The sequence below is a fragment of the Chelon labrosus genome (genome assembly GCF_963514085.1).
Source record: "Chelon labrosus genome assembly, chromosome: 9".
Taxonomy (NCBI): domain Eukaryota; kingdom Metazoa; phylum Chordata; class Actinopteri; order Mugiliformes; family Mugilidae; genus Chelon; species Chelon labrosus.
In genome coordinates, this window is record NC_140359.1 from 21896994 (window position 1) to 21918818 (window position 21825).

Below are 21825 nucleotides of genomic sequence, written 5' to 3' on the forward strand. Positions count from 1 at the left end.
TTGTATAGACTTTTATACATTTGTATAGATTGTTCTTTAATTAAAAACTAAACAGTTTTGGATGTATGACCCCTTGTCCTATTTTCACTACATGGGAGAGATCCCCCGCCCCGTTCTACAGGTTTTTTTTTTAAATGTAACTAAGTAACTTTTACTTAAAATACATTTTAAATTAGCTACTTATTACTTTTACTTGAGTAATTTTTCAGATGGGTAATTTCATTTGTACTTGAGTAATATTTCATCCAAGTATTGGTACTTTTACTTGAGTATGATATTTTAGTACTTTTTCCACCTCTGATATATATATATTGTAAATAAATGGGCTTTAGGCTGATGGAAATCTGGAACAAATCGTCTGCAAGAAGATGCAAACTTCTCTGAGCATTTGCATTGTTAGAAAAGCAGCAGGGTTTAGATTTGCATGTCGTATTTTGTCTTTAAAACAAAGCAAAGTGACCTCACTTTCTCCTGTAAGTGACCGTCAGTGACCTTTTATGAATCCTCTGTTTTACACGGTATGCTTAGATTTATTGAGACACATTCGTCTTCCAGAAATGGATGAATTTTACCTTCTAACGTAAAAAGCCGTGTGTTTTACTGTTGGTTCCTTTTATTTTTTTTAAAACTATAAAAGGTTACGTAGTTCTTCAACCACGACTCAAAGGAGCTGATTAGATATAAAACCAGAAGAGACTGAGTCATCAAACGGCTTCGTGTTATCTTCCTCTTTTGCTTGTTGTCACTGTGACGGTGCAGTTTTCTTTCTCCGAGAGAACAAAGCGATGTGTTGTGCTCTGCTTCACACAGTGTCCTTCCTTCCTTTCTTTTCATTCACATCCTGTTTTGTTTTTTTATCACATATGTTTCATTCAGAAAATTCAGACCTGCTCTGTATGTAACACAAAGTTGTGGTCTTCTTTTGATTAAACTACACCTACCAAAAGTTGTCATTCATGCTTTTTCTTTGTGCGTCTCTGCCTAGAGCTCGTTGTCTGAGACGCTGGACAGCACAGACAGTACTGACGCTAGGAGGATGGATATGATCTACACTATTGAAGACACCCCTCCCTGGTATTTGTGCGTGTTCTTAGGCTTACAGGTAAATGTGCTGCTTCACCACAGGGACTGAATAACACCTGCGTAATCAGGGTCTGTCACGTCCCTTATCGCGACGTGTGCGTCATCTCAGTAGTTTTTTTTTTTTTTGTCCGAATGCGGTCACAGTTCATTACACAGCTGAGCACCAGACACCAAAATAGGTTTTTGCTCACAGATGTCATTATGTTAGTGGCTCAGTAGGTCAGTGTCCTTACTGTGACCACACTGTGACCACACTGTGTTTGTACAGCTTGTGACTGGACTTTTGTCCTCGGGTCTCTTAGTCATTCATGGAAAGAACTTGATGCAGAACTTCATTAAAAATGTGTTTTTGAGAAATTTCTGTTCACCAACAAGCGGCAGAGAGGTCATTAGCATGTCTATCCACTCCTTTAATGTTCCCTTTGACATTTCAGTTCAAAACCGTGTTCAAGTCTGTGCAGAAATAAAGAGCTGGCATATATAACTTACCCTTAAAATGTTTGAAATGACACTCAAATGTAATTGCAACCAACTCTGTGGCATCTTTCCAGCACTACTTGACATGCTTCAGTGGAACTATCGCCGTGCCGTTCCTCCTCGCCGAGGCGATGTGCGTCGGCTTCGATCAGTGGGCCACCAGTCAGCTCATAGGGACCATCTTCTTCTGTGTGGGGATCACCACGCTGCTACAGACCACGCTGGGCTGCAGGTACACAAACAAGCAACACTGTCTAACGTGGACATAAGGAAAAGCTTTTTTTCCATACATGCGCTCACAGACGCACTGAATTTGCTGTCTTAGCCTCTCTCTCTCTCTCTCTCTCGTCACTAAGTGCCACTTAAAGACAAGGGCCATTCTCACGGTGAAGCAGCTCTTTCTCCAGCCTCCCTCTTTATGTCACTCTGAAGGGTGTTTAAGTGTGTGAGCAATGGCCTTAAGTAGATGTTTACGCGTCCTCTTTGGTCACAGAAGGTCCTCAGATCTTCACGTCACCCGGTAAAGAAAATTTACAAAATGTTCAAAATATGTTGCCGATAAATTAACTGGGCGTTATCGTGTGTGTACATTTTTCCTCTGCTGCAATAGCTTTGTATGGTTTCTTCATCAGAACATATAGAGTGAAACATTTTAAGTTCCTTGTTTTGCTCATGTGACTGCAGTTGCCCTGAAGCAGAATGGCACATAGTCACATGATGAGAACGTGAGAGTCTTTGTCTTCGTGCGAGAAGAAAAGTAACCTACCCCGAAATAGCTTATCATCTCTGAACTGAGACAACAGACCTGACGCGGTAGAAACTAAACATGTGTGGCGTTAGATTGCTGGTCACGGGCTGCGTGCGGTTCAAGTGTTGCATCACGTCTGTGCCAGCAATGCTGACACGGTAATCGATTTAACACGCAAGGTCTTTGTTAGAAGAGCCGTTAACCAAGAGGGAACTCTGCTCCGGGCCGTACCAGCAGTGTGCTGCGGGACGTTTACATTTGTGATGCAACTTCACATGCTACCACGCTGACGCTTTTTAGCTCATGGCCTTTCGTCAGGGTCATCAAAAAACACACAGAAAAGGAAAGGGCGTTTTAAATGATTCATGGAGCTGGGCAGGTCTCTGGCAAAGGACAATTGTGAAAACAAGAATAATAAACGCAATCAAATCAATGCAAATAAAGAGTACAAATGCCTATAGATGGATTCAAATGGAATAAAAACAGGGTTAACCATAATACAAAACTGCCACGTAGTAAAAGATTTTATAAAAGCTCATTAATTGAAAAGACCTCACTCATAACGTCTGATTTAAAAGATTTAAAAAGAGAAAATCCAAAATATTTTTTCTTAATAAAACTGATATTTCCACCTTTTTGGTCTAGGCTCAGTAGAAAAATAAAGTTGAGGAGATGTGACTGAAATGTTTCACCAGTATACCTTTTGTGATACAAGCAACATTTTTAGTTTTGCATGTAGCTGGTCCTTCCACTGATGGGACGGTTAAAGGATTTGAGGTTTGTAGCTTATTGACGGTTCACACAGAACCGTTGAAGAGAGACGCCTTAACAGTTGTCTCCCTTATGAGAAGGACTTGATGATCCAGCTCTTCTTGGTAAATGTGGTTTACTGCCTGGCCATACCAGTGTGAACATGTCAGGAGTATCTCCTTTGAACTAGTTCCTCGCAAATTTATCTGCTTCTGTTACGCTACCGCACCTCAGTTGTTTTTGTTTTTGTTTATTTTTCACTTTAAGTCACTCTGATGGCTGCTCACACACACATTTCTCCTTCACCCTTACGTCTTTTTATTTCCCTTGCTTTTCTTGCCCTGTCTTGAGGTGCTCGGCGTTCTGAACACATCTTGATCTGGATCTGATCTGCGGTTCATCACATGTTCCTGCCCATTGTTCTTTACCTTAACACACCCATAAAGTTACATGAGCAAATGGGTCATGGGTTTCATAACCAGTGATTCAGCTGATTAAACTGTGAAGGTTATATCAGTCATTTCTGACATGATTACCTGTTGCGGTGGATATTATTCAAGCTTTTTGGCCGGCGTTTTAATGAAAGCTTGGTCGTGTTGGCCCGAGCCGTTATTTTTCTTTCATAAGAGAGTGAAACTTGTTTTCTAATAACACTAATCTTTCCATCTTGGCACGGCAGATTCGGTGTTCCTGGGGTGCAGCAGCCTTTGGATCTCCTCAGTCTCATTAAACCAGACCGAAACTTGCTTTTCATTTTAACTGAGCAACTCGATGTTCTTGAGTGATGACAAGAAAGTAGCGTGCAAACGCTGTCCTACGTGCTTCTTCTTTTCTTACTTAAACATTCAATGCCCAAGAGAAACGACTGACAGACACGTGATGACTTAAAAAAATAAATAAAGAGTGAAGGACTTGTGAAAGTGGCATGTAACTTTCCTAGCGAGCAAATAATTACAAGTCCGTGTCTGCTAACAGCCTCTGGTCACGTATGAACTGTCAGGTTTGTTTAAGTACTTATAAACTCTGCTAATCCTTAACACTTAAAGCTTCTCGTTTACATATTTCATCTCTTCAACTCATAACAGATTTGTTTCGCCGCTACCTGCAGCTGAATAACTCCACCACTACCGTGGGTATTTGTGGGGGGGGGGGGTGGCTCTCAGATTTCAAACCAGCACACCGTTGGCATCGGCTAATACAAACACACAAGGCGTGTTGCGTGCAAGTCTGGGTCTGATTCTTCAGATTTGTTATCTTTACCGATAATCTAGTTATCTTCCCGGCTGCTTGGGTGTCATGATTACACCCACATTCCATTTTATTTATTAGTGAATTATATAAATAGATCAGAAAGATGTGAAATTGGCAGATCACCCTCAGTTAAACCACAAGGTGAACTACTTCATCCTCTTAATAGTTTAAGTTAAAAAAAAAAAAAAAGAGGCAACCATAGGAGGACTTTAGACATAAACTTTAGCCTTTCCCCTATTAAAAGGGGAAACATGAGAGACGTGTCAAGATTTCTGCGGCCGCTACATTCTGTGGTTTCGTTTTGTTTTGTTTTCCAAAACACCCTCATTAGCCGAGTAAATGCCCACAGCTCTGAAAAATGAAGTCTTTGTTTCAGTGTTGGCTGCTGCTGATATTAATTTCATCAAGGTTATGATTAACCTCCTATTATTAACTCTCAGTTCTCGTGGGCACATTTTCATCAGGTTACTTATTATAAAAAACAACTTCAGATTCAGATATATTAGGCAAAGAACTGACTATTTTTCAGCACAACCTGGCCAGTTTGAATATACCTGTTGCTGTAGAGTACTTCATGATATAATATGATAAAATAAAATAAAATCTGTAACTGAAATATATATTATCCTACATAGATTTTATTTACGTGTCCTCCTTTTCTTAATTATAAATGCTGCGTAGTTTTTCCGCTGTCACAGTTCAGATTAAAACTTATCGTCCCAAGTCTTTGCTTCTTGCTCAGATCTTCCTCGTTCTCTGACGCAAAACAAAGACACACAGAAGCGTCTGGTCTTGGCTTCGACGTGAGTGGCATTTCTGTCGCCCACTCTATCTCTAAAAGCCAGTGCTCAGCCGAAGTGACAGACAGACAGTGCCTATTTATCCATCCATCCCTCTGTGGATCACTGTCTTTGGAGAAATGCCATCGAATGGAAACAACCGAGGGAGGGAGAGGAGGTGGAGGAGGACGAGGAGGAGAGCAATGGGGGAAATGAAGAGATGATGAAATGTGGATGACCGGCATTGACGACATTAATCTATACTTAGTTTTGGTTTAGTTTCTGGTTTATATTCATCATCAATCATTCATGTAACGTGCATCAGCTTTTATCTTGTACTCGTTTCACAGTGTGTGCTTTAGTCACATGTTTGTATGACAGATGTGTGTTTATCTCGCTCCTCCTGCTGCTCTCCTCTCTCTCTCTCTTTGTCTGTCACTAACCGGCCGGCCTCAACAGATGGTTCCCCCCGTATGAGCTGGGTTCTGCTCAAGGTTTCTTCCTGGTAAAAGGGAGTTTTTCCCTTGACACCGTTGCCTCAGTGCTTGCTCTGGCCATTTATTTAATTAATTCTGCTGAAGGTGTGCTGTGGTATCTAGCACCAAGACGTTAGCAGGAGATCCTTGAAGTCCTGCAAGTTACAAAGTGGGGTCTCCGTTGATCGGACTTGTTTGTCCTGCACATCCCACAGATGATTGATGACGATGATCAACACCTTGAACTCGTGGTTGTGTCCCTCAAACCATCCTTCAACCCTTTTTGCTACGTGGCAGCGCAAAATATCCTGCTGCCCCTGCCGTCATGGAAAACTGTTGCCTTGAAAGGGTGTATGTGGTCTGCAACAATGCTTGGGTATCTGTCAAATTAGCATCTATCCATGGGAATCCCAGCAGAACGTCGTGCAAAGCATCTCACTGTCTCCGCCGGCTTAGCTTCTTTATGCACCTGGTCGTCCGTGGGCCAGTTCTGGTGCTTGCCTGCCCACAAAACAAACTGCAATGCACCTTTCTATCAGAACCAGCATTAACTTTTTAAGCTGCAGTAGCTCGTCTGTTGGATCCCACCACACAAGCCAGCTTTCGTTCCCCACGTGCGTCAGTGAGCCTTGGCTGTTCGTCCTGTCGCCTTGTTCACTGGACCGCTTTTGATAGATACTGACCACTGCAGACCAGGAACACCACAGAAGAGCTACTGTTTTTAGAAATAATCTGACCCAGTCGTCTAGACATCACTAATTTGACCCAGTTGTCAAAGTCACTCGAATCCGTTTTCTCTGCATCAATGCTTCAACTTTAAGGACAAACTTTTCCACCAATAATTACAACAACAACGGAATGGTTTTAGACAGACAAGTTTTCCACCCAACAGCAAATACTTTCTGATCTACTATAAGGATTATGCATTACACACAGATAAAATGTTAACAGTGTGTATATATAGTCATATTAATTGGTGCTACAGTGTTAAAAGCTCTATCCATCTTTGTTTTTATTTTTAATCAAGAAAAACTGGTGCACTGCACCTTTACAAAAATAGCGCTGTCTCTTTAAGAAAGACGGTAGTGTTGAGTTGTTGTTGAAGTTGTGCGTGGCTGTGGATGTGTGCCGCTGAACTGAGGGCATGTTGCAAATATAAAGTAAAAATAAATAAAGATGAATGTTTGTCTTGGAGTTGCAACAGAGAAATGTTTTAGGCTAACATCTAAAAAAAAAAAAGTTTTCAGTGGCACGCGATCTACCCGCACTACCTCCGCGATCTACCGGTCGATCGCGATCGACGTAATGAGCACCCCTCATTTTCTGACCATCAAGGCCCTTGCCGCTGCCACTAAGGTCCATCATTTAGTGTGACTGTGACGGCAGGCGTGTTGTGCAGAATGTGCACAGATGCTGGCGTGATGCCATGTGGTGGGCGTGACCAAACAAGGAAGGATGCAGCACCGTTCATGATACTTTTTAGCTTTTGACAGACAATAGGCAGTAATGTCATGCATTTTGAACGTCTGACAGACCACCCACAACATAATAGGCGTGTTCGACTTCATGCAGATCTGTGCAGATCTGACTTGACGTGATGCATGCTGGGTTGTTCATGCTCATAGACCTCGAATATGATTGGTTAAAATGAACTTGTTCAACCCAGCATGCATCACGTCAAGTCAGATCTGCATGAAGTCAGAGAACGTCTAATAGGAAGAGAAGTGGCACTCTCTGGTTACTTCCGGTTTCTGGACTGGCTGCAGTAACACGTCTCTGTCCATGCGGGGGCGCTCGCAGGCGAGTGCAGAATGAATTGGAGCCGATGGGGTTTCACCCCCAGAATCCACTTTTCTCAGGATATAATTTTTTATCAAGTAATTTGAAAGTTGCATTCAAAAGGGGGGGTTAAGATAATACACTCAGCTGAAAATTGCATTTTTAAGTTCATTTATCTGTTCTAAAAATCCGTTCAAAAAATGTGATGACGTCACATATTTTCATACTGCCAGAGGTGCTGCTTTACGGCAATTTCCCCCGTGTACTTTTTACAACACATATATAACGATATGAAAATAAAACTGACCGCAGGAAAACATAAATACAGCACACAAATATTAACTTGGACAGAAAGTCCTCCTTAAGAAAATGTTTCTGATTCTGCTTTAGCTTCAGGTGCCATCAAACGAGGTCTCTGGTCGTAATCAGTCGCAAGTCCGTCACTAACCAATCAGCATTCATTAGCAGAATGCTAGCGTGTTCCGGCCAACAACGGCCCAACCTGTAAGAAATTGAAAAGACATAAGTGCTCATTCATTCGACTTTTGGACTATAATCTATATTGAACTTGCGGAATCAACAATAAAATCTACGTTGATTCAACGACAAGCAGGAGAAAGAGATACATTTAGCCGTCTAGCTCCACAGACTCCCATTCAGTCTGCACTCGCCCGCGAGCGCCTCCAGTGGAATTCTAATGGAACTGCAATCAAGATCGATACAATGGGGCTAATGGGAAGTGCCACGGCTCTCCGTAGACGGGCTCTGATGAAGTCGAACACGCCTATTGTCATGAAAAAAAGGGGCGTCAACGAAATAATTTCGTCATCGTCATCGTTGACGAAAACAACACTGCTGCCTTGCCTATCCCACCTACTTACAGGTGTCATATCTGCTAAGCTAACTACCTTTAGCTGCCATTATAAAAACGAGTTTTGCTGCTGCTGTAAGATGAGCAACCTTATGCTGCTTGGGGCCAGAATAACCAGATAATCTCTGTTATTCACTTCATCTGTCAATAATCATAATATTATGGCTGATAGTTGTACATTAAAGCTCTAATTTGAATAGATTTACCTGAGTATACGCAGATACTGTGTGAGATTCAAAGCCTGTCTTAACACATACTTGCAGTCTGGACTGAATAATACACCAGATGTCACATAGACCCGGATTATTAGGAATGATGGAGGCTCAGTTTTGGCTGAGCATCAGCACTATCAGCCACCATCTGTCCATCAGCAGTGAAAACCTTTCTGCCCATCCCAACCTTCCCTATCATGACGGGTTTTATTTAGAAACTTGTTATCTTCACTGAACATGAACCTCTCCCGTCGAGCATATCTCTGCTCATGTTTCCTATTTCAAAACAACACAGTAAAGTAACAATGGCTGATTGTTTTCATGTTCAGGTCACTGCATGGAAATGTCTGGTTACAAACACGAACAATGGACTTTTTTAGTGAAGTACAGACCTCTTTCATCGGGATAAACTTGCATATTGAGAGAGAACAGCTTGACCTATAGAGAAAGAAAAAAAAAAGTTTAAAACAGTGTTTTTATGTCCATGTGCATATAAACAAGTAAAATCTTTATTTTAAGTGTCAGGTGTGTGCTTTATTTAGCAGGGCATTCAAGTCTGATCTTTTGAGTCATTGTGATTATAGAGGAAAAGCATTTGACTGCTCGACAAAACAAAAAAAAGAAAAGAAAAGGAGAAAAGGCTTGGGGAAATTTAGCGATGAATGTCAAGAGGCAAAGGAACACGTGCACAGCAGTGAAGAGATGGAGGGGGAAGAGATGAGGTTTGATGAGTCACCGTGCCAAGTGAGGTCGAGCAAAAATAAAAAAATAAATAAATAACGGAAAAATGGCACGAACGCCGTTCTAGGAAAGGTGAAGTGTGCACATGTGAGTGCTTGAGTCTGCAGCTGCCACCTGCAGAAACGTGACCGGTTAGTTCACTTGAATTAGAAATGATTCAGTGCAGATTTCCGTTTTTAAAATCATGCCTCCTTTTTTTTTTTTTTTTCATCCTTGCTGCTTTGCTTAATTACCTTTCTCATAGCGTTTTAAAAGAAAACCGAGTCACCGTGTGTATTTTTTGGGTTATAATCTGAAGGTTTGAAGTCTAAATTCTTTAATTGTGACAGTACTGTGAGCATTTTGTGTCCCTTTTCCCACTTGTGCCTCTATTTGATTGGAAACAAGTGCAGAATAATAGTAAGTCTGATGTTTTGTAAGTAAGCGTGGCTCGAGAGGAACAACACGAGATCTGACTGTGGATTTAACGTTCAGGTGAAACTGTAATTTATACAGACTAGTGTGTTACTAAATATAACACTTGGCCACGAATGCTCACTTCCACTTCCTCTTTATAAAGAAGGTTTAATATTCTGTTTCTTTTCTGCCTTCTTCACCTTTATTTCTGCATGGAATCAGCAGAGTGGCTTATTTCTGTTTTATTTATAATGATTTTCCTCTACTGTCTTGTTATTTTATAGTGATGTTGGATCTGCGGCAGCAATAATGGGCCTCGTTACTCCCTCCTCTCTTTAGCTGACCTTTAGGTTAGACAGCAGCAGACGGGAGGAGTCTCCCACTCCAATTTAAAATGAGATTTAAAAAAAAAAAAAAGACAACAGCTAGCAAGAATAACACGAGCCAACGATGATTATTTGTCTTTGCTGGTATCAAATGATCCTTCACAGATTAATATATAAGCTTTTCTTGCAATTTGTACATCTAAACTGAGCTTTTCTTGTGTTTAGGTTACCTCTGTTCCAGGCCAGCGCATTTGCCTTCCTCGCACCCGCCAGAGCCATCTTATCACTGGACAAATGGAAATGTAACGGAACAGGTAACGCCTCTCCCTCCTATCCTTTTTTTTTTTTTTTTTGTCTCACTCTTGACTCAACATGAATTAAATAATAAAACGTTGTCATGAAAACTGTGTGTTATGTTGTTTGCGTGGATCTCAACTTTGAAGCGTTAAACGACCCCTGATAGGATTAGCTGGTTATTTCCGTGTCTCCAAGTCTCCAAATAGATAGCTAGAATTATGGTTCACGCTGTGATCTTATTATGTTTCACTGTTTGACTGCTCTCTCTCGCTCTCTCTCTCTCTCTCTCATGTCTCTTGGTCGTTTTTTCCGTCGCCAGTGGTTCCGGTACTGAACAGCACAGAGCTCTTCAACACAGAGCACATCTGGCACCCCAGGATACGAGAGGTGAGGCAAAGAAAGACGGATGGCAAAAACTCCCCACCCGCCCCCAGTACTTGCCCATCCCATCTGTCAAAGAATGTTATTCAACCCAAGTAGCTCTGGTTGAATAACACTGTGTTCTTATGGGGATGTTTGAACAGTTACAGTTTAAGGAGACAGTTCAAATAGAGACGACACTGTTTCTACATGTCTGCAGGGTTTTGGCGTGGCAGTCGCCGTAATGTGTGTTAACCTTTTTCCATTTGCGTAAGCCCGTTGAGTAATTGTTTTATACGTGACGTGTGAATGAGACAAAACTCAATCAGGCGGAATCAAATTATTGAACGGAGGAAGGGCACGCGGTGCAATAAAGGGTGACGGAAGAGGACACAAAGGCGGCGATAAAGACCGAGCAAACGGGATTATCACTCACGACGCTGGTTGATTCTTTACGCCCGTCTCATCCAAAAACACGATGCGGACAGCCGGTGTTTATTTTTGATCTATGAATTCGATTGCAATCTCAAGATGTTGTGCTGTTACCAAGCAATATCCCTTTGGGGGATCTATAAAGATTTTCTGATTCGGCTAAAGGTTGAGAACAGTGTGTTTGTGTGCAGGTTTTCCTTCAGGCAATTAGTTATCAGAGTTGATAAGTGCTGATTAATTTCTGCAGTTTAATGGATCAGTCCTGAACCAATGTATTTTTTCTCGTGATTAGTTTATTTGACAATCGTTTCTTTCATAAATAGTGTGTGCTTTTTTTTGTGATTTAATGCGACAAATTATTTTGCCTGCATCTTATAAAACGCAGCTCCTCCTGTAGCTGCTCTGCCCTGATTTATATTTACCAAATGGAAGTATTGATTTAAAATCTGAACAGTCAGCATCATCTGTCCTTTTTCATTTTTTTTCCCCCATCTCTTCTATTCTCATTGCTCTCGTCAGATCCAAGGGGCCATCATTGTGTCGTCCCTGGTCGAAGTGTGCATCGGAGCGCTGGGTCTGCCGGGCCTCCTGCTGAAGTACATCGGACCTCTGACCATCACTCCCACCGTGGCTCTCATTGGCCTCTCTGGTTTCCAGGCTGCAGGGGAGAGGGCCGGAAAACACTGGGGCATAGCTATGCTGTGAGTTCGGGGCTCTCTCGTTAAAAGAAATTCACATCTTTAAAGTCTCATTCCACCTAAAATCATCCACATTATTCCAAATAACAAATGCATTTCTAAATATTAATACTTTTGGGGAAAAAAAAAAGATCTGAATCTACAAATAAATAGATTTTTTTACAGCTACATACAGGAAAAAAAGATGTGGTAGCTGATATCTGCAGCTCTTTCGCTTAACTGAACTGATTTATAGTGATTGCATAAACACTACGAAGTTTCTCCTTGGTTACAAAGGATATTTTAAGAAATCAAACACTTCCTCTACTTGCGTAAAGGACACGCTGGATCTTGCATTGACTCTTGGAGGAGGCTGCTGTTCTTAGCCGTAGTAATTCAGGTTGTCTGGCATTAGCTCCTGCTGTGTCATGGCTGTCAAAGCTGTAGCCAGAGGGTCTCTCCTTTCTCTGTGTTCCCCGCAGGGACAGAGGATATGTGCCTGTAATTGCCACTGATTTCCCTGGCAGTTAGGATAATTGATTGGCTCTGAAGCCTCTGGAGTCCTAGTCAGACGTCGGCAGGACTAAATAGGACAAGCTTCCACAGAATTGGTTCTCTCGCAGGAGGATGTTCGGCGTAGGAGATGGTAACACGCCGTTGTATGTTTCTGTCCGCAGCACTATCTTCTTGGTGCTGCTCTTCTCTCAGTACGCCAGAAACGTTCACTTTCCTCTGCCGGTCTACAAAGCCAAGAAGGGCTGGACTTCCTACAGGTTGCAGGTCTTCAAAATGTTTCCTGTGAGTACACGCACACCTCAGCTATGTGTCTTTTTTTTTTTTTTCACAATCACTGTCTGGGCTCTTCTTTACGACTTTGTTCCCATATAAGTCACAAATGATCTAACGGAGCTAATGCACTTCTCACTGGGAGGTGTATGAGTGTTTCCTACCCTCTGCTGGTGAAAGGATGAAAACTCATTTAAATTCACACCAGAGTTACATACCAGCCTGATTCATACCCATTTCATTAAAAGGCCTCCCGTTGCTATTTGGCTTTTCATTTAAAATGTTAAAGTGGACCTAATTTTTCTGCCTTAATAGAAGGAAATACACTGCCACGCTTTTGAACTGTGTTAAAATGTGTAGAAAAGCTTCAAATCACAGAGAAGTGGATGTTAGAGCGTCTCTTCCTTCTGTATTAATATATAAATAAAGTTCCAGTAGGCACTTTATAGTTACGAGAAGTATTTAAATCTCATCCCTTACATGTGATTGAATTGTTTGCATGATTTAGTGAATGTAAGCTCCCTCATATGACATATTAAACTAAGAGGTGACCTAAAACATACTCTTTTAAAAATGGAAAATGAGGATAAAACTTAAATGCATGCAAGCAACATGTGATTGAACAATAGGGACGTCCCAGTCGAGGTTCTTTCTTTTACCCCCCGATCCGATCTTTTTTAATCTTTTAATATAAAGTGTCAGCCAATCTGATCCTAAATAAACAAAATGTCCTACCCCGGAGATTCCTAAAGACTTTTCTTGTCTTACTTGTATTCTCCTAGATCATGTGTGCACTGTGCAAATGTATTAAGTCCAATAAATATGGTTGTCAAGGTTAATGTAGCTCGCACCTTGGCTCCAGAAAACCTGTGTCCACAGAAATGGGTTGTTCCAACTCAGTAACCATCTTTTTGACGCCACTAAAACATAAAAGGATGCAGTCGTCTTCTTCTTTGTTTATTTATTTCTTTTTTTTTCAGCTTTTATGCTAAATATCAAAGAGAATAAAGACATTTTTATGCTACAAGGACGTGGTTTTGGTTTATGGCAGACATAAAATAAATGACTACAAAACCTCAGGCTTGGCTGAATCCCAATACCAATCCGATTGTTGTAAAAAACGCCTGGGTCAGCCCCAAAACCGATTGGGACGTCCCCTAATGAATACATTATTTTTTTTTTTTAACATACTTGGAATACAATGAGGTAACTGAACCGATTTTCTTTTCTCCTGCGCCCAGATCATTATGGCCATCCTGGTGTCGTGGCTGCTGTGTTTCATTTTTACTGTGACCGACGTTTTCCCGCCAGAGAAGGACAAGTACGGTTTCTACGCCCGCACGGATGCGCGTCAAGGAATCCTGGCGGCGGCGCCGTGGTTCAAAATCCCCTATCCCTGTAAGTGTGTTTTATGAGGAGGTCGAGAAGGAGGAAGGGGGTTTTGGGAAAAGGAATAGGGTCTAGTTAACCGAATGGCAGCAACAGTCTATAATCATATCAATATTTTAAAAAAGTGGTTGGAAGAAACGGTATGTTTGTGATTTATGGAGAAATAAAACTAAACCATATGGAAAATGCACAAGAGCAGAAATGAATGCTGCTGTGGTACACCAGTAAAGACAGTAGTTGGAGTCTTTGTCACATGTAGAAATCCCCAGAACAAACAAAATGAGTAAATATAAAGATGTTTTCTGTGTAAGAGCAGATGTTTCTCAGCTCTGACCCACGCTGTGTTTCTACCTCTACAGTCCAGTGGGGCTTTCCGACCGTCACGGCCGCAGGCGTGATCGGCATGATGAGCGCCGTGGTGGCGAGCATCATCGAGTCGATCGGCGACTACTACGCCTGCGCTCGCCTCTCTTGCGCTCCTCCTCCTCCCATCCACGCCATCAACCGGTAAATCCCCCTTCATCCGCTTCCCGTTTCTCTAGAATACTCCAGTTGTTTATGAAGTGCGGCATGGACGGTTAACTTTGTGGTAGATATTTTAATGGCGGCGCTCTTCCTCTCTGTGTCTGTAGGGGAATATTTATAGAGGGCATTTCCTGTGTGCTGGACGGTCTTTTTGGGACAGGAAATGGCTCCACCTCCTCCAGTCCAAATATAGGCGTCCTGGGAATCACAAAGGTAACAAAGCATTTTTTGTTTTGTTTTTATTTATTTTATTTTTTTACCTTTTCTGATGTTTGTCTTTGCTGGTTAATTTTCTGCCAAATGACTCATCAGTAGATCATAATAGTTTGGATAATCAAGTCAAAATGGCAAATGTTTGCTTGTCTTTTCATTGTTTTATAACATTTTAAACCCAAGAAGTCTCCTTGAGCTCCTAGAAATGTCAACGGGCCTTTGACTAAGATCCTTCTCTCTGATTGGTCCTCCAGGTGGGCAGCAGGCGTGTGATCCAGTACGGCGCGGCCATGATGCTGCTGCTCGGTCTCGTGGGTAAATTCAGCGCCCTGTTTGCCTCTCTGCCTGACCCGGTCCTGGGAGCTCTGTTCTGCACCTTGTTTGGTATGATCACGGCGGTGGGGCTGTCCAACCTGCAGTTCGTCGACCTCAACTCCTCCAGGAACCTCTTCGTCTTGGGCTTCTCCATCTTCTTCGGCCTGATGCTGCCGAGCTACCTCAAGCAGAACCCGCTGGTCACCGGTGAGTGCAGGAGGGAGAAGGATCAGGCTGGACTCGACCTAGGAAGTAACAGTTTTAAAACAACATTTATATTAATTGACATATTTACGTTCGTAACAACACATGGGAGGACTGCTTTTTATAGACACCTTTGCAGAAGATAGCCTGTTCTTTCAAGTAATTTATAATTATTTATCTTCTCAGTGCAATACTGAAAGTATGGACCTGACATTCATTCATGTGGATGTTACTTAGACATGTACCACCCACCTAGTCCAGACCAGGCACCCCCACCCCATAGCAATGACACTCCTTGATGGCAGCAGCCATCCCCAGCAGGATGCAGCCTGACACAGACACACACACAAAAACACTTTAGGAACAACTAAAAAAAAAACATGAAAAACAGCACAAGGTGTTGACCTGGCCTCCAAATTCAGTAGATCCCAAACTGATCAAATATCTGTGGGATGATCCACAGAGGCCTCTTCCCTTAACCCATAGTATATATTATATTTTCCTGCATTTGTAGGGAGTTGCTTATGTGATTTTGTTACTTCTAAGCCACGCTCTCGTCAAATTACATGAATAAAGATGAGTTTCCGGTGGAGAAGATTGCTCATGTTTCCTCTGAAAGCTGTAGCTCTTTTTCCGTGTCATGTTTACTGAAGATGTGTGCTCACATCTGATTTGGAATAATTATTTTGGTACCGCTGCTGTCCTCATCAGCACCCACCTCCACCTGCACGTCCTTGTCCACCTCTGACACGTTTAACTGCGATGTTAGGACTTCGTGGAACATTTTTCACTGCACAAAGACTGTGGTGTATTTGTTGGAACAACTTAACTGAACGTGACTGAGATCAAACATATATTTTTTGTCTGTCACTAATCCCCTCTCTTTATCTTTCTCAGGCATCGTTGAAGTCGACCAAGTGCTGAACGTGCTGCTCACCACTGCCATGTTTGTTGGAGGTTCTGTCGCCTTTATTTTGGACAACACTATCCCAGGTAAAGTATTTTATTCACTCCCATCATCACATGGCTGGATTAACATAATGGTTGTTTGGATTACGCGAACCAAAAATCATAACGATGTTGCTGTGGTTGCCAAGCAGGTACAGGTATACGTGTAAGGGCTGGCGGTTATAAATCTAATCCTCGAGATCTCTCTGGGAGAGCAGGAAGACGAGGCTGGAAAAAGGTCGCCTTGGTTTAACCGGCTGCTACCTGGATAAGAAAGAGAGGATCGATGGGCGGGCGGACACACATCTATGACCTCGATATCTTCAATGATGTTGTGCGATTGTAGCAGCAGTGGAAGACTCGAAGACGTTGTTCCTCGTTAGTTTAGAGTCTGAATTGTGTAACTTAAGGAGCTCATTATTAATCTTTTTTCCTTTTCTCCTCAGGCACCCCTGAAGAGCGAGGCATCAGGAAGCTGAAACGTGGCACTGGCCTCAGTGCAGCAGAACTGGAAGGGATGCGATCTTATGATCTGCCGTTCGGAATGGACTTCATCCGCAGATACCCGATCTTCAAGTACCTCCCCATCAGCCCTGCGTTCACAGGCTACCAGTGGGGGAGGTTAAAGGAGGCCGGCAGGAGCAGAATGGGACATGGGGATGTGGCGAAGGGAGGAGGATTGGCAGGGGAGGGAGTCACAGCTCCTGGGGAGAGTGGGGTATAGCCAACGGGCCTGGAGGAATCTTAAATGTTGCTGAATCTGTGGAGCAGGGGACGGTACACTTTGATAAAAAAATGATGGGAGAGTGGAGGACAGAAGCGGCGCAGGATTGTGTGGAAGAAAACGCGATGCACCCACCCGCCCCGTCAGTGTGTGTGTGTGTGTTCTTTTAGCTCGTCTCTTGTCTTTTCCCACTTCCCGCTATGCTATTTTAAGCATGCTATAGCAAGTCACAGCATGCTGTAAAAGATGCCACCACGCGGAGGTTAGTTGGTGTGCGTGCATGTGTGCGGTGAGAGATGATTAGCGGGTTAGTGCATTGATTTCACTGCACCTTTTATCCAGAAGGAGACGGGTGGACGTCAGACGGTCGAGGCCGAATGCTTGACGATTCACTGGCTCGTGATCGCTGCTAACCGGAAACATTACCTTACTAAAAGCACAGTCGATTGGATCAATAAACAAATCATATGCCTCCAGACTTTATGCAAACACGTTAGAGACATACATGCGCACACACCGGCGGCCTCGCAAGGCGGCGCTACAGTGCACGACACTGGGGGCTATGCGGACGGATGGAAGTAGTTTGTCCGGTGCCCTTAGCCAGCCATGCAAAGTGATTGTGAGATTTATTTTTTGTTTGCACTATCTGCCTCCTGATTTCCAAACTAGAATGTCACTTCACAGCTCGCTCCCTCTTCCCACTTCTTCTTCTTCCGTGAAACTCCTCAGAGACTCGCTCAGCAGCGCATCACGCTAAAGAACCTCACGTTTACCCTTCGTTATGTGGTAAAAGTGCTAAAATTCCCCGACACCTCACACGTGCAACGAAAACACAAATCACTAACGTACCAGTTTACGTCTTTTTACAGTGTCAGTATTATGCATCAGCTACTAACAAGACCAAAACTCTATCTTTCCTGAACACACCCTTTGTCTCAAATGAGGCTAGTTGTAACTTTTATTTTTTTTGCTTTAACCGTTGGCTGTTACATAATTATTATTTTTTTGTTATAACATGATGCAGTGACAGCAGTGCACTCGCAGAAGCTACCGTGACGCACACAGACACGTGGCCTTGTCGGTGAGACCTTGTGTACATAGATGCTAAGCTTAAATGACAAGAGAAGAACAGTTTAAAGGGTCACTCGTGCTCTGGTTTTAGCAGTAGGATTTATAAAAAAGCCGCATTATGAGTACTTCACATCTGCCGTGATCCAAACCCACTCTGTGTGTTCAGAATAGTTGTACAATAAGAAGAAATTAAATCTAATGAGAGGAGGGTTTGGACAGTCCATTATGTTCCCACAGATAGTGCTGCGTGTGTTTTTGCACCAGTCGATCGTGACTTCTGCTGACGTCGTTAACAGTTCACACTTGGTAGATGGTGGTAATGACTTCCCCCTCACATTCCTCCTCCTCCTCCTCCTCTTCTTCCCATCCTCAGTCATCCGTACGCCTTCCGCTCTCATCCCAGTGCAATTGGTTATCCGCTGATACTCGTTTCTGTTCGCGTTTTGGCCGAGCAACACAAAAGTTTCAGAGCACCAGCAGCCTCTAGAAGAAAGCTCTTATTCGACCACACTGTGTGCCTCTGCTGCTGCAACTAAAAATACAGCAGTTTAAAAATAGTTTGCAACAAAATAATCTTGATAACATTAAGGATAACTGCTAACATTTTTACTAAACCAAAAAACAAAATCTATAATCATTTGTATTTCTTCTTACTGTTACCGTAAACCAAAACTGGAAGCATTGGCAATTGTTGCTACTGATAAACCTGCAAAATTAGTTTGAATTCTCATCCCAAATCTTCCCTCCTTTTTTTTTTTTCTCTTTTGTTAAACCTATTTATTTATTTATTTACGAGAAGAACGCTGTTCCTTGCACAATGTTGAAAGAACATTTATCAGTTTACGTTCTCGTGCCCTTTGACGACTGGTGTGACGACGTCAAAAACCCCCCCTGCCCTCAGACTCAGCTACAATCTGTACCTTTTTTTTTTTTTTTTTTTAGAAACCCACGTGGGACAGTAGCTTTTAAAGGGAGTTACTAATGTGAGATAAAACAATCTGCTTCTCATTCATTCCATTTATATTGTGTTTTGTTTTTAAAGTCAAGAGAAAAAGTACTTAAGATGTCAGGGCCTTTTTTCTTTTCAAAGTACTGTTTGCACATGTAATGGTGCCAAGAAGATCAGGGTCTAACCTGAAACCCTGAATTGTCACTAGAGTGCTTATCCAGATTATAGTCAAGTGTGAACATGTCTTGTTTAATGACCTGAAGACAAGTGGATGAACAGCTTTGGTAGCGTGTCCTGCTCTATATCCCCGTTTTGATCATGACTCAGCCACATCTTAATTTATTTCCTCTATATCCAGTGTTGAGCTACATCTTTTCATATTATAAAATCAATGTTAAAATACAATATTTCCGCACACTTGTTGCTGCTAAGTGTGGTATGTGCCCTAGCCACTTGCGCATCGGGGTGCCCCATTGCTGACAAAAGTGGCGCCACAAAGGAACTAGTTTCACCCTTATAAAAAAATGCAGTATGCAATAAAGAAACGTAAAAAACCTTGAATTGCTTACGCAGCTGCTAATTCCCAATTGCAATCAAATGAGAGTGTGGAAATGTTGGATTTAAACATTGTTCTCACCAGTTATACAGCTACGTTAATACTAATAGGATGGAGAGAAACCTAAAGAATGAATCTGAACCACAAAACAAAAGGCCGTGCTGTTGTAGTTGCAGAAACTGCAAATTCCTTGTCCACACTTTATCTTTGCTCCAAGAGGATGATCAATCCCTGCATCTTCTCAGAGCTGGAAGGTGGTTTGAGGTGGTTTCTTTTATTTTATTTTCTGCCCATCATGGCATGCACACATGATAATCACACGCACAACTTTTTCCCCCCCTCCTCTCTGTGTCATACCATGTTCATGCAACCAGCACATCCTCCAATCCGTCTCCTCTCTCCACACATTCTGATTCACGTCCTGCAGTGAAAATATACCCGTGTCCTCTTCATGTTTCGTGTACCTGGTTTTCTCCCCAGGAGTTTTTAACTGTTGATGTTTCTAGATGCAGGAGGAGACACCGGCTGGCCACCTCCTTTAAGATCACGTTGGTCCCCTGGCAGCTGAGTGAAGCCGCCTTATCACTTCACGTCAGCGTCAATGTCGGACGTCTTTGTGCCTAAAGGCGGCTTCCTCTTAGTTTTAACTTTTGCCCTCCAGTTTTTACTGAACTTAATCTCCTATTTCAGGTTTGATACTTATTCATCTCTCACTAAGTTGTTACAGAATTATCCCAGTTACAATAAAAACATGGTTTCCCAGCTTGAATTCAAGTTGGTCTAGCCGACAGATGGTTCTTGAGAAGGTGGCCAAAAGGTGTGTAACACAAAGACATCAAACCCTTTCAGTTATTTTGAAAGGGGCCGCTATCTGAAAAATATACTTCTGTGTATTAAGTGTTTAATCTTTTTCAATGTTTTTTTTATACATTGTTTTTATGTTTTTGCAAGCAAATATTTGTAAAGAAACAAATTATACCTTTTAATCTTAAATCATGCTGGAAAGCGCACCATTTTTTTTTTTTGTTTTATTTAAAAAAAAAAAAAACATAAGTAAATACATTTTAAACCTGTTTTGAATCTGTGGTTTGGTGGAATCTTTTGTTCGTTAGGACCTTTTCATATTGTATTTTTTTACTCTAACATTGCTTTCTGTCCATGTTAACACATTACCAGTATAAATCAAAGAAGAAGCTGAGAAACTTTAAATAGATGTAAAAACAAACAACAAACACAAAAAAAAAATGTATATTTAATGGAGTAAAGTTTGCTAAACATTCTGGACAATAAGTGTGAACTGATTGTAGCAACAAAAATGTTTTATTCTTTGTTCCTAAAACTATTTATTAAGATGTTACAGAATGAATTCAGTCTTTTGTCTTTTTTCGTCAGTAATCCTGGCGGTGACGACTCTCCGTTTTGTTTCTCTCCTCCAGAGTGAATGAAGGAAAAACGGAAACTAAGCAGCTTCTTACATTTAGCCAAAGCCTTCTTTTCTTTCTGGCGTCAGCAGCTGTGCTAACGTAAAACTAAAACGGGAAGTGCCAGAGGTTTAATTGTAAAACTTAAATATTGATCAGATACTAATACGGACAGGCTTCATTTTTCACACATTAAACGGGACACATCTTTTTTCCTGTTTCGTCATTGTTTGATTGCAACCACAGGAAACCAAATCAGTATTCGTAGATGAATATCTCCACCCTATTTTGTCACTGTTGCCATCAACACCAAGCAAGTACCCTAATGTACAGCTACTGTAAAGTTTCATCTTAATATTATAAGGCTGGTTATTTCATGCATTGTGACAAACTGGGCAAAGCAGCAGCAAATACTGTGTAGGAGGGTCTGGCTCCATGTTTGGCAAATGGTTTGTAGTAATTTAATCTTATGGTGAGAGTATGAACTACTGACGCTCAGTGTCAGCTAATACAGACGAGGCCTTCAGATGGGTCCATGCTTTTCCACCAAATCTTGAGGTCAAAATCTAGTTTGCAGTAATCTGATCCTGGACACACTATCCACAGAGAGAGAATGGGAGTTATTTGCCAGCAGCCATGCTCGGCAAATGAACCGTCACAAGAAATGTTTTTGTGTCACAGCTACAGTGCTGCGTCAAATCTATAGTTAAATATCAGCGTTAAATTTGTTAGATATTAAGGCTGACGCTATAACGATCAGATTTATTATAGGTGAAAATCAGCTATAATTACCCTGCAGGAGCCCAGTTGTGTTTTAATTCAATACATATTCATTCTTGTAAAGTTTCTACATGTTAAAGATCAAATGAGACGTTATTGATCCCCTTGGGGATATTAAGGTGTAACAGCGGCAGGGTAAGACAAGTAGGATTCAAAAATAGATTATGCTAAGAGTAAAATATACTAAACAAAACATATTTAATGACTGTATCAAGTTTTAGGTATGTATACGAATACTAATAACTACAGTTGGTGAAAAACTAGCCAAAGTTAATGAAAGGTTGAAGTG

At 41.8% G+C, this 21825-nt stretch overlaps 1 protein-coding gene across 3 annotated transcripts in view; it reads left to right on the forward strand.

Annotated features, from left to right (window-relative positions):
• The window catches only part of slc23a2 (solute carrier family 23 member 2), a 41118-nt gene extending 20397 nt beyond the window's left edge, over window positions 1-20721 (forward strand). For all 3 annotated transcript variants that reach the window (XM_084551454.1, XM_084551453.1, XM_084551452.1), the window contains 12 exons: window positions 986-1102; window positions 1635-1792; window positions 10115-10203; window positions 10506-10573; window positions 11498-11679; window positions 12333-12453; window positions 13683-13839; window positions 14190-14337; window positions 14463-14568; window positions 14823-15090; window positions 15985-16080; window positions 16482-20721. In XM_084551454.1, coding sequence (XP_084407580.1) covers window positions 986-1102; window positions 1635-1792; window positions 10115-10203; window positions 10506-10573; window positions 11498-11679; window positions 12333-12453; window positions 13683-13839; window positions 14190-14337; window positions 14463-14568; window positions 14823-15090; window positions 15985-16080; window positions 16482-16759 — 1788 coding nt within the window. In that variant the 3' untranslated portion in view covers window positions 16760-20721. The remainder of the gene's footprint in view (window positions 1-985; window positions 1103-1634; window positions 1793-10114; window positions 10204-10505; window positions 10574-11497; window positions 11680-12332; window positions 12454-13682; window positions 13840-14189; window positions 14338-14462; window positions 14569-14822; window positions 15091-15984; window positions 16081-16481) is intronic.
• Window positions 20722-21825: the final 1104 nt, after the last annotated feature.